The sequence below is a fragment of the Podarcis raffonei genome, chromosome 11, assembly GCF_027172205.1.
Source record: "Podarcis raffonei isolate rPodRaf1 chromosome 11, rPodRaf1.pri, whole genome shotgun sequence".
In the NCBI taxonomy this organism is placed as follows: Eukaryota; Metazoa; Chordata; class Lepidosauria; order Squamata; family Lacertidae; genus Podarcis; species Podarcis raffonei.
Genome location: NC_070612.1, coordinates 196,685 through 209,146, shown reverse-complemented (window position 1 = coordinate 209,146; position 12,462 = coordinate 196,685). Strand labels below are relative to the sequence as shown.

Genomic DNA, 12,462 nt, shown 5'->3' with positions numbered 1-12,462 from the left:
CGGGCTGGTCTCTGGTCTCGGTCAGGAAATGGGCTGGAGGAGATAGGAGGAAGGAGGCGGAGGGGGTGAGGAGCGCAAAGCAGCAGCAGCAGCAGCAGCAGGAGGAGGAGCTGTGTGCCCAGGCAGGCAGAGGCAATCCTAGCTGCAGAGACTGCTCAGAGCGGAGCCCGGGGGCAGCAGGAGGGCCACTGCTTGAGGGCCCTGGGAGGCCCGTTTGGCTCGGAAGCTGCTTCTTTCCAGTGGTGGAGCACAGCTGGCCAAGACCTGCACAGCCAAGTGAGACACTTTGGGCCTGGCCGGGGGGGGGGGGCTTGTGCTGCTCAGAATTGGGTGCTCACGAGCCGGTTCACAGCCCAGTGAGGCATGGTGCCAGGGGGCAAGTAGGTGAACCCAAAGCAGGCCCCCAAAGGCCTCTGGGAGTCCACTCCGTACACAGCTTTGGCCAGGGTGGGAGACTAGTGGATGAGGGAGAGAGTGCCTCCCTCCCTCCTGGCCTGGCAGGGGCCCCTCTGGTGCTTGGAGCAGCTTCCTAGGAGAGGGCAGGATGAAGCTCCTTGGGTCCAGGCACTGGGACACCACAGAGGAGCTGAGCTGGGCAGGCTGGGGGGATCTGGTCCCTTGGAGCTGCAAGGGAGCTGCGAGACCTCTTTCTCTGTTCCTTTATTGCCCAGGTGGTAGTGGTGGTCTCAGCAGCCCCTTCCCCAAACCCAGAGGGTCTCCCTGTCCTGGTGGGAGCCAGCCAACCCCCCAAAGAGTTGGCTTCCCTTGCCAGGCTGCAGCTGCCCACATCCTGCGGTTCTTCAGGTGCTCAGCTGGGCTGGTGGAGATCTGGTGGGCAGAAGGGTTGGTTTAACCCAGCCCAGGAGGGACCAGGAGACCTTTGTCTAGACAGCTGAGTCTAAGGCAAGGCTCGCCCACCTTCCTGTCCCCCACCTGCAAGCCACAGGTGGGCATCACACACACAAACACCACAACAGAAGGCACACCACACCCTGTTCTGTTGGCTAGGAATACAGCATGCTTCTTTCCTGCTCAATTTCTGCAAAGGGGGGCACATTGTAGTCACCAGGGAAGGTCTTGGGGCACCAGCATCCATGTAGTTGCCATGTGGGTGACCCCTGGTCTAAGGTGCAGCAGGCAGTTCAGGCAGTGGGTCCAGTTGTGACTGAGCGAAGGTGTCCTGACACTGGGTTGGGCAACTGACATCTCCACCATCCGACTGGCAGGCAGCAGCATGGAGATGCCTGGTCACTATTTTATTCTGGATCCTTTTATTTGATGTTTTTGTGTGTTGTAAACCTATAATAATAAATCTCTCTGGGGGAAAAGGCAACTAGACAGCTGTGGTGACCGTAACTGAGGATGAAGGGGTCATTTGAGCTTCTGTCTTTGCATTTCTCACCCTGCCTTCAGGTGCCCCTTGGCTCACGGGGCCAAGATTTGGCGCCCTTGAGGGCCCTAGAAGGCAGCCAGCAAGGCGGGTCCCTGGGGTCCCTGCCCATCGGGTGGAAGAGGACCTCCTGTTCAGATGAGCCGTTGAAAAGAGGGGACCCAGCCTCGGGGGTCCCTGGAAGAAGTGTCGGGGGGAGTTTGCCAAGATCCTTGTTGGCTGGCTGCCTCCTCCATTTCCTGGGCTCCTTGCTCCTCTGGCTCCTCTCAGCCTCCGTGGCGGAGGCAGCAATGCTTCTGACAGCCAGTTGCCAGAAAGGGCGGCAGGGAGAGGGCTCTGGTGCCCGAGTCCTGCTTGCAGGTCCCCCCCAAAGGTACCTGGCTGGCCGCCATGAGAACAGGAGCTGGACTCCGTGCCCCCTTTGGCCTGATCTTGCAGGCTCTTCTTCCAGTGAAGCCTGGAGCCACACGCTTCCCTCCTGCGGTTTCTCCGTCATCCTCGCCAGCCACTTTTCCGTATCTCTGGCTCCTTTTTGCCGCAGGGTCTTATCAGCCGGGGCTCCTGGCAGCTCCCTTCCTCTTGGGCAGCAGGGCTGTCACTCCAGAGCGACTCGCTGTTCCTTCCTGCTCAGTCCTGGGGCCGCTGCCTCCCAGCCGCAGGGGCCACTTGCTCCCTCGCCTGCAGAGGCCCCCTGGCTCCCCCACAGCCAACATGGGGGGCCTTGCACCTGCCCTCTGGATCGCCGCCACTCCTGTAGCCAGCCAGACACCCGCAGTTGGGCAATTTGCCCCCGATAACAACATTTCTGTCTCGCCAAGCTTTTTCTGCAGAATCAGTTTGATTTGGTGTTGGTCATTTGTTCTCCATTTTATTATTTTATAATTATATGGTGTTTTAATGACTTGATTGTGTATTGTCCTTTTTAAAAATGAATTGGTAGTTTGTAAAAATGCATATTGTTGCAGCATGTACACTTTAAGGGGTCTGAACTGGAGGGGGGGACCAGGAGTAGGACCTCAGGTTCCTGGACTAGGTGGGCACTGGCCAACGATCAAAATCCACCAGGCGCCTTTTGCACCTGGCTGTCAGCCGCTTGCAACCAAAGGAAGATGCCCGGGTGCCAGGATGGCGCCTGACATCTCCACCATCTGGAGGTGCCTGCTTGGGGATCTTCAGGTCTGGACTACTGTATTTTTCCCCCTATAGGATGCACTTTTCCCCCTCAAAAAATGAAGGGGAAATGTGTGTGCGTCCTATGGGGCGAATGCAGGCTTTCGCTGAAGCCTGGAGAGCGAGAGGGGTTGGTGCGCACCGAAACAGAATGTTTAGCCATTTATATATTTATATTTAAAGACAGATGCAACATTTATTTTTATTTATTTCTTTCTGCTGGGTGAATCAGGGAGTCTGCAGGATAGCAGCTGATTTGCCTGCAGCGCAGCAGCAGCAAAAACCAAAGACGTTCTTTTATTCCTGCAGACCCCCTGAATCACCCATCCAGTTGCAAAAAAGGGACCCTGCGGATCATCCATGCAGGAGTGTGCAGCTGCCCCATGCAGCAATCAAACCTGCAACTTTGGTGTTATCAGGACCACACTGTAACCCCCTGAGCTATCCTGGCTCTGCATATCCCATAGAATTCTATCCATTGTGTTCTATCTGCACAACCAGAATGAATTTCAGGAACCAAAAAGTCGACTTTTGAGCCATCTGGCACAAAAATGGGAACTAAACCTTCCATTTTGGCTACTGTAACCCTGGTTTAAGGAGCCATTTGGCGCCTAGCTTATATATCTTGAGTTTCTAACACTGCACAGAATTGAGGAGGGTCTTGGCTGGAGCTAGAACTGCCCTGTTTCCTGGAACTGCTACCCTTCCCTCAGTTCAGGGTGACTTGTGTTGGGGACCCGGGTAGCTTGTGTTGGGTCCAGCTCCGTCTTCCACTTTCGCCAAACCGCTTTTCTAATCAAGGGAAACCCAGCATTGCTCAGCACCTGAGGGGGTCCCTGCAAATAAAAATATAGGGAGATTCATTGGAAGGGGGGGGATGATGCTCTGACTTTCTGCCATCTTCTCCCCCCTCCCATCCCGCACTGGAGGTTCTTCACTCACCTTGGCCTGGTGGCCTGACCAACCTGCAGCCAGGGGCGTTGCAAGTGGATGAGGTCCACCCCGGGTGTCATGCCTGGGGGGGACACAACCCCCCCGGCGGACCTGCATGGCGGCGCTCGCACCCCCAGTGGCCAGATTTTTGTGACTGGTGCGGTCGTTGTCATGAAAATCCGCCCACTGATCACGCAAATCCGCCTGCTGATCAGCCTGGCACCGCCAGCGGGCAGCGCTCGCATCCCCAGCGGGTTTTATGCGATTGGCAATCGGATTTCCATGATCAGCGGGCAGCGCTGCCTGGCACCCCTGGCGGGCAGTGCTTGCATTCCCAGCTGCGGCAGCCGGGGGTACAAGCACTGCCCGCCGAGTGGCCGGGGGTGCCAGCGCCACTCGCCAATTGTGAAAATCTGAGCACCAATCACGCAAATACTCCTGGTGGCACGGGATGACACGGCACAGGGCGTGCAGCGCCCACAGGGACGGCACGGGATGCCGAGCACCCTGTTCCATCCCTATGGGCACCGTGGGCGGTTCGCCCTGCCCCTGGGCATGCCACCGCAGGTGCCCAAGAGGCTTCCTCTCCCACTGCCTGCAGCTTCACTGAACCTCAGGCTCAGCTGTGAAAAGACAAGTGGGATTCTACCTTGCACCCCACCCCCCCGATGTCCCAGCCGGGCCCTTATGGGGGGAAGAGTGGATCCCCACCCAAGTGGGCTTGGAGCCTTGGAACGATTGAATGGTCGAGCTGGAAGGGACACCTGTCAGTTGACCAACCTTTGCTTCAGCGAGTGCTTCCTGGCTGAAGGGACTTGTGGCCTCTCCGGGGGTCTTGCTCACCAGCGGCTGTGGCCCCTCTTTGCCCCGCAGGTGAAGCAGGAGTGGGGACCCCCCAGCCGCCACCATGGTTGCCTTATCCCTCAAGATCAGCATTGGCAACGTGGTGAAGACGATGCAGTTTGAGCCGTCCACCATGGTGTACGACGCCTGCCGCATGATCCGGGAGCGAGTTCCGGAGGCGCAGATGGGCCAGCGTAAGTCAGGGGCAGGGGGGTTGGGTAGGGTGGAGCAGCTGATATTGGGGGGGGGGCGTTGAATGTATTCTCAGCTGCATCTCTTCACATCAGGCAAGAGAGGGGGCCCTGCCCTTCTGATGAAGAAAGGCGGGGAGTGTTGGGGGACATCTGCAGAGGCGGGTCCTCAGGCCCAAGTGCGGGGGGGCTGGGCCTCCCCAAAGCCCGCCTGCAGCCACTGGGCCCTTTGGCCTGTCCTGGGAGAGTCTTTCCTGCTCTTTTCCAGCCACCGATTTTGGCCTCTTCCTGTCAGACGAAGATCCCAAGAAAGGCATCTGGCTGGAAGCTGGAAAGGCCCTGGACTACTACATGCTCCGCAATGGGGTGCGTCCCCCCTTTCCTTCCCTGCCTGGGTTGTCCCCTGGCCGCCCCCTCCCTTGCCAGGCGGGCATCTCCTCCTTTGCATGGCCCCCTCTTTCCCCTCCCCTGCCCCCCCACTCTGGGTTGCCCCCCCCCCAATTTCTCTCCTCCGGCCCTCTCTGATGCCCCCCCCCATTCCAGGACACCTTGGAGTACAAGAAGAAGCAGAGGCCCCTGAAGATCCGGATGCTGGATGGGACGGTCAAGACGGTCATGGTGGACGACTCCAAGACGGTCACAGACATACTCATGACCATTTGCGCCAGAATCGGTGAGCGGGTGGGGGGGGCCTTGATCCAGGGAGGGAGGGAGAGAGAAGGGCTCTCTACCCCCAACAGAGAGACACGTTGTCTCACTCTGCAGAAGGCAAGAGGGAGGCCCTTCTCTGGGAATGTCTCCCTGTCTGGCGGGGCTGACCTCTCTCCCCCCACCCACTCTCTTGACACGCAGGCATCACGAACTACGACGAGTACTCTCTGGTGCGGGAAATTGTGGAGGAGAAGAAGGAGGATCAGACGGGGACCCTCAAGAAGGACAAGACGCTCCTGCGGGATGAGAAGAAGATGGAGAAGCTCAAGCAGAAACTCCACACGGACGATGAGTGTAAGTCGGTGGGGTGGGGGGACGACCCACAAGGTCCCAGGAGCAAAGAGTGGGGGGGTCTCTCTCCTTCCCCCTGCCTCCCCTCCCAACGTTCTCTGCGCCCCCACAGTGAACTGGCTGGACCACGGGCGCACCCTCCGAGAGCAGGGCATCGATGACAGCGAGACCCTCCTCCTGCGCCGGAAGTTCTTCTACTCGGACCAAAACGTGGATTCACGGGATCCTGTGCAACTCAACCTGCTCTATGTGCAGGTACTGTTCCCGTCACACAATCCTGCAAGTCTTGGGCATTATCCGAACCCCAGTTTACCTATGAAACCCCCTCAGCCCACATGCGGCTGCTCAGGGGGATGGGCCCCGCCATAGATGCCACATAAGCCCCACTTTCTGCGTTTGTAAGCATTCGATCGTTTAGTGTGGCAGCACCTGCCCTCTGGAACTCCCTGCCTCTTGATATCAAGCAGGTGCCTTTGCTTTGCACGTTTTGGCACTTGCTAAAAACATTCTTGTTTAGACACCCCCCTCCCCATGCTTAGAAAGTAGAAGTAAGTTCTAACCTGTTTTAGTATTTTTACTTTCTGTACGCTTTTAACTCAATTTTAATGTTTTCTCTTTTTATTAACTGCTTTGAGGTTGCTGGGTTTTTTGTTTTTCTTTTTTACAATCAAGCAGTGTATAAATTTTGTGAAATAAAATAAATAACCCCCAAGGTACACCTGGCAGGTGCCATGAAGGTTGGGTTGGTGGAGTGGGCAGCAGGTCTCTCCCCCCCCCCCCCCGCAGCCCAAAATCCTTGGGGAGAGAGTGGGAGGGAAGGGGAAGGGCCCATTAAGGAGATATGAATGAACTGTGAATTAATTCAGGAGAATGATTTCCCTGTGCCCCGCCCCCTTCTTCAGGCCCGTGACGACATCCTGAACGGCTCCCACCCCGTCTCCTTTGACAAGGCCTGCGAGTTTGCGGGATTCCAGTGCCAGATCCAGTTTGGCCCCCACAATGAGCAGAAGCACAAGCCAGGATTCTTGGAGTGAGTGCCCCTGCCCGCTTGGCGTGGGCTTCGCAGCGGGGTGCCAGGGGAAACTGGGTCACAGGGTGCCGCGCAGAAGCGAGTGGCCTTCCCTTCCTGGGGGGTTTTCAAGTCAAGGTTGGACAGCCGTCCGCCAGGGCTTCTTCACTGCACTTCCCTTCATTTGGGCAAGGCCTCCTTGCTCTGGGCAGAACTGCCCCCCCAAGGGATGAGTTTGGATTGGGCAGCAGAGGTTTGGGCTTCTTCCTTGCTCTCCCTCCGCTCATGCCCCCCCCTCTCCTCCCCTTTCTCAGCCTCAAGGACTTTCTGCCCAAGGAGTACATCAAGCAGAAAGGCGAGCGCAAGATTTTCATGGTGAGTGGAAGCGGGGGGGGGACTGGCTGCAACCAGGGACCCCTTGGACCTCCAGGGGAAGGGGGCTCACAGGGGGCACTCCTCCCCCTCCCCCCATGAGTGGGCTTGGGGGTGGGGCAGACCTTGTGCCTGGCAAAATATCTGCTTTTGACAGGAGGACCCCCTGTGGGGGCTGGGACACCCCTGCTGTGTGGGGCGGCTCTGGCGGGAGAGGGGGCCGCTTCCCTGGGGGTGGGAGCAGCAGAAGAGTGACCCCCCCTGCTCTGCCCTCAGGCCCACAAGAACTGCGGCAACATGAGCGAGATTGAGGCGAAGGTCCGCTACGTGAAGCTGGCCCGATCCCTCAAGACCTACGGGGTCTCCTTCTTCCTGGTCAAGGTGAGGGGGGCCCTGCCCCATCTCTCTGCCCTATCGGGGGGCAGGGTGCTCGGGGAGCCCCCTGCCTCCATCTGAGGTGGGGCTGTTGCACCCTTGGCACTTCTACGCCTGGGGGGGGCCTCTCCTGCATGTTCGCCCTTTGAGCTGGGCACGGTGGCTCTGGGGTGGCTGGTGCCCCCTTAGTGCAGGGGGCGGGGGAGCTGAGGGCTCCCCTTGGGCCTGACCCACATGTCCCCCCTGCAGGAGAAGATGAAGGGCAAGAACAAGCTGGTCCCCCGCCTGCTGGGCATCACCAAGGAATGTGTCATGAGGGTGGATGAGAAGACCAAGGAGGTCATCCAGGAGTGGAACCTCACCAACATCAAGCGCTGGGCCGCCTCCCCCAAGAGCTTCACGCTGGTAGGCCTTCCTCCTCCTTCCTCTTCCTCTTCCTCCCCCCGCCATCTCCAACTCTCTTTGCCCCCTCCCCGAGTGTCCTTTGGAAGAAGCGCAGCGGCAGAATTGAGCTGGGGCTGCGTCCTGCAAGCAGAGGGCAGGCAGGTGGGAGGGCTGAGCGACAGCTGGTTTTCAACATCGTGCTGCATCACCAGCTGAACATTGCAATAGACAATGTCTGGAATGAGGATGGAGCTGTGCAGGGCCTTCTTGGTGGTGGTGCCCTCCCTGTGGGACACCCTCCCTTCGGATGTCAAGGAGATAAAGAATTGCACAACTTTTAGAAGACATCTGAAGGCAGCCCTGTAACAGGAGGCTTTTAATGCTTGATGTTTTTATTATGTTTCATCATCATCATCCTTTTGTTTGCCACCTTTCCATAGTTAAAACAATGCTCAAGGCGTCTTACAACATGACAAGATTTATGCAATTACCAACATAACCAAAGTCATAAAAAATAAATAAAACACATCAAAAAGTACAAAACCAAATGGAAAAACAATTTCCACATAAATCATAAAATCTAAAACTCAGAATACAGCATTAATATTGTTACGGGAAAAATCTAGGTATGAGGCTGCTCAGTCCCCCAGCTGGTCGGGCAGAGCCCTTGGGTCCCTGCAGAATAAAGGAAGGATTCCAGCCACCAACTGGAGCAAATAGCTGTAGACCAAAGTTTAAAGCGCAACAGGTTCAAAGAGGAATTTTGAACCCCGAGGATGGGAGGACAAGGACTTTTAAAAGTTTCCCACCATATCCCAGAATACAGTTCGTACAGCATCATTGCTACATCCCTGACATGTCACCAAAGGGGAGGGGTAGACAGGGGTTACACTAGTTTAACCTTGGGGAAAAGGTCCAGAGGAGTCCTTGGTACAAGATTAGCCTAAGCAGACATGGCAGGGCAAGGCTCAGGTATAAGATTAGCACAGGCAAACACCTCTGAAGTCCCACCACCCAAAGTACAATAGAAGTTCCTTTGCATGTCTGGCCCCTTGGCAAGTCTTTGGATGGGATTAGGCTTTCCTTGGCCAACAATCAGCTCAGCAATTGTCACCTCTGGGAACTTCCTGGAGTCCTTTGGAGTCCTTTTTCAAGGGGAAAATAGCTTTGGAATGGAGGGAACTGGCAAAGGAGTTCATTTTATATGATTGTTAAAGCTAGGTTACTTCCCTGAGCTGTCAAGTCGAAAGGATACATTCAGGCATAATATTTGTAATATTTAACTTTAAAGATGTGCCCCCCCCGTAATTTCCGTAACAATATAAATCACAATTTAAAGTGACGTGGATAAAAAATAAAAGCAATTTAAAAACAAAATGAAATCAAAAACAAAAATGGAGGCCTCTCTTCCCATCAGCCGTGGCAGCAGCAGTCCTTTATGGAGCCAGCCAGGCCCTGTCCCAAGCCGGGGGAGAGGAGCAGGGCAGGGCCCTTCAGGCTCCCAGCAGCTCACACTCTGTTTTTAGATATGCTGTAAGCCACCCAGAGTGGCTGGGGAAACCTGGTCAGATGGGTGGGGTATCACCATCATCATCATCATCTGGCTTCACAGTTTCCCCCACCTGGTGGCTGCCCTACGGTGGCCGGGGGGAGAGAGAGAGACCCTTTTGCTTTCCTCTTGCAGGACTTTGGGGATTACCAGGACGGCTACTACTCTGTCCAGACGACGGAGGGGGAGCAGATTGCCCAGCTCATTGCCGGCTACATTGACATCATCCTGAAGAAGGTGAGGCTGTGGGGAGGCAGGGAGAGGGGTGCCCCCCTCAGGCGTGGCGTCTGCCTGGGCATGCGGGAGGGCAAGGCCAAGCTGGCGCTGCAGGATGCTGGCCGAGGGGAAGGATGACCCCCAACAGGAGGGTGGGCTGCCTTGCCCTGGCGGTGCTGAGAGGCTCTTCTGCGCCCTGTGCCCCATGGCCGCCTTCGTCATTGCCTGCCCCCTTCTCTGCCCCACAGAAAAAGAGCAAAGACCACTTTGGCTTGGAAGGGGACGAGGAATCGACCATGCTGGAGGAGTCCGTCTCCCCCAAAAAGTAAGTCTGGAGGGAGAGGAGGGCTGTGGGGTAGGGGGGGGCTGCCGCTGCCCGGAGTGGGGGTGCTTCCTCTCTCCTCCCTCCCTCCGCTTGCCTCGCAGGTCCACCGTCCTCCAGCAGCAGTTCAACCAGGTCAACAAGGCTGAGACGGGCTCCCTGGCCCTGCCGGGCATCATCCGCCTGGGCGCCGGTGGGCCGGAGAACTTCCAGATAGGCACCATGCCCCAGGCCCAGCAGCAGATCACCAGCGGGCAGATGCACCGCGGGCACATGCCCCCCCTGGTAAGGAGCCCTTCCCTCTCCCCTCCACTCCCACGGGGGCCACCAAGCCGTTTCTCTGCACAAGAAGCACGAAGAGCACTGAGTGGCCGGCCGTCTGGGATGCTTTAGCTCCTGCCTTGCAGGGGGTTGGGCTAGATGACTGCAAGGGGTCCCGTCCACCTCTACAAGTCAATGATTCACAGAGTCCTCTTCCCTCTGGGCCTGTTTGCACCCGTGGCTGCTGCTGGGGAGTGGTCAGGGCCAGATTTATGTATAAGGTAACAAGCTATAGCTTAAGGCCCCCCTATCTTGGGGGCCCCCAAAAAAAATTAAAGGGGAAAAAGACTGGACGTCCATTTCCAAAATATAAGATAAAAAACAAATGAAATAAAACCTACATACCGTGTTTTGTGTTGTGTAGGCTCCTATGACATAAGTCATGGGCCCCACCTGCTAGTCTGCTCCCTCAAATATCACTGGTTTGCTCCTTTCTATATATATAGGAGGCCTACATTCTGATATTTATAATTATTAGTAGTTTGCATCATATACAGTATTTACACCTATTATTTTTTCATATTATAGCAAGTTCCTAGAGACTAGATTTTGAGTCTTTGTAAATTGTGTTTCAAAAGGAACTTTTGTTGTTGCCAAATGCCAATGTGTTTGCATTGTTAAGTTTGTTATGAATAAAAAGTCATTTTTAATTAGAGCTTAATAATTATTTCATATTAATATACTTCTTCTTAATTCTATTTCACTATTAATATACACCTTTTAATTGTATTTCAATTCAACAATTACTTGGATAAAACACATATTTTGTTATGTGCAAATGGCTTGAGATACGTATTGGGTCCATAAATGACAGCGACAATTTGTTTTTGACAAAGGACAACATAGACATAGAAAGGGGCCTGTTACCTTCAGGAGCTGAGGGCCCTGGGAGTGGTGCTTATGTAGCCCCACCCACATCGCAGCCCACGGGTGCCCCTCCCCACCCAGGGCTCTCTGCTTGCCCCCCTCCTTTCAGGGGCCCTTGGGCTCCAGGAGAGGGCCAAGCTGTGCCCCCTTCTTCCTCTTCTCCTTCTTCTCCTTCTCCTTGCAGACCTCTGCCCAGCAGGCCTTGACGGGCACCATCCTCTCCAGCATGCAGGCGGTCCATGCTGCCCAGTCCAACCTGGAGGACTTTGACACACTGCCCCCCATGGGGCAGGACGCGGTGAGTGGGGCTGGCCAAGGGAAGGGGCCCTTGGGGGCGACTGCATACCCTCCGGGGGGGAGCCTCCCATGTGGAGTCCTGGAATAACGGCCCCCTTTCCTCCCCCCCAGGCCTCCAAAGCCTGGCGCAAGAACAAGATGGACGAGTCGAAGCACGAGATCCACTCCCAGGTGGATGCCATCACGGCCGGCACGGCTTCCGTGGTCAACCTGACGGCGGGCGACCCGGCCGAGACGGACTACACGGCCGTGGGCTGCGCCGTCACCACCATCTCCTCCAACCTGACGGAGATGTCCAAGGGGGTCAAGCTGCTGGCCGCCCTCATGGAGGACGAGGGGGGCAACGGCAGGCAGCTCCTGCAGGCGGCCAAGAACCTGGCGGGGGCCGTCTCTGAGCTGCTGAAGACCGCGCAGCCCTCCAGCGCAGAGGTGAGCCTGGCCGCTTGGGTCCAGGGAAAAGCTCCTCTTCAGTGCAATTCCTGCCTTGCAGGGGCTGGATTAGGCAACCCTTTGGGTCCCCTCCCACTCCGCAGGCCTGTGATTTTATACTTGTATTACGCAATCTCAATTTTTTTAAAAAAAGATCAAAGTGGTTTCAAAACATACCGTATTTTTCCGTGTATAAGATGAGGTTATTTTATTTGAAAATAATGCTTAAAATCTGGGGTCGGCTTATACACAGAGAGTGGAGAGGTGGGACGGGCGATTGGTGGCTGCCGCGAGCAGTAGATTGTCAGCGGCGTTTTTGCGGAGGGTTGGTGGTTGCGGCAGGGTCCGCTGGCTATTGGCTGCTGGGGCAATTGTGCGGGCGATTGGCACTTGCTTTTGGTGAGCGTGCATATGATTGATGGCTTCATTGGTGTGTGTGCGATTGGCTGTGGCAGTCCTGCAGGTGAGCAATTTTTGGCAACCCCCCCCAAAAAAAGTTCATCAAGTCTGGGCAATCTCCCCTCATTTTCTCAATTTGGAGTCCCAAAAAGGGGGGCATCTTATACACAGGGGCGTCTTATACACGAAAAAATACGGTTTGTTGTCGTTTAGTCATGTCCGACTCTTTGTGACCCATATATGCACATTAAAATCACAGCAACATTTAAAACCGCAGCTCAGTTAACTTCTACAGAAAACATTTTTTGCAAATGTCTTCAGAAGCCTGGCGGCGCCAAAAGGTTCTCAGCCAACATGTCATGGTTAATGTGCTGGAGCCCCCTTGAGAGGCCG

General features: G+C 55.7%; 1 protein-coding gene across 3 annotated transcripts in view; it reads left to right on the top strand.

Annotated features, from left to right (window-relative positions):
* TLN1 (talin 1) overlaps window positions 1–12,462 on the top strand; it is a 51,617-nt gene that overhangs the window by 14,502 nt on the left and 24,653 nt on the right. The window contains exons 1-15 of one of the 3 annotated variants that reach the window (XM_053407742.1): window positions 200–276; window positions 4,367–4,530; window positions 4,796–4,893; window positions 5,071–5,200; window positions 5,380–5,532; window positions 5,642–5,784; window positions 6,432–6,559; window positions 6,853–6,913; window positions 7,187–7,291; window positions 7,535–7,690; window positions 9,354–9,455; window positions 9,683–9,759; window positions 9,861–10,041; window positions 11,129–11,242; window positions 11,353–11,670. In XM_053407742.1, the coding sequence (XP_053263717.1) occupies window positions 4,401–4,530; window positions 4,796–4,893; window positions 5,071–5,200; window positions 5,380–5,532; window positions 5,642–5,784; window positions 6,432–6,559; window positions 6,853–6,913; window positions 7,187–7,291; window positions 7,535–7,690; window positions 9,354–9,455; window positions 9,683–9,759; window positions 9,861–10,041; window positions 11,129–11,242; window positions 11,353–11,670 (1,896 nt within the window). In that variant the 5' untranslated portion in view covers window positions 200–276; window positions 4,367–4,400. Of the gene's footprint in view, window positions 1–199; window positions 277–4,364; window positions 4,531–4,795; window positions 4,894–5,070; window positions 5,201–5,379; window positions 5,533–5,641; window positions 5,785–6,431; window positions 6,560–6,852; window positions 6,914–7,186; window positions 7,292–7,534; window positions 7,691–9,353; window positions 9,456–9,682; window positions 9,760–9,860; window positions 10,042–11,128; window positions 11,243–11,352; window positions 11,671–12,462 lie in introns of those variants that run through there. The other 2 variants (XM_053407741.1, XM_053407740.1) reach the window with 2 other exon arrangements.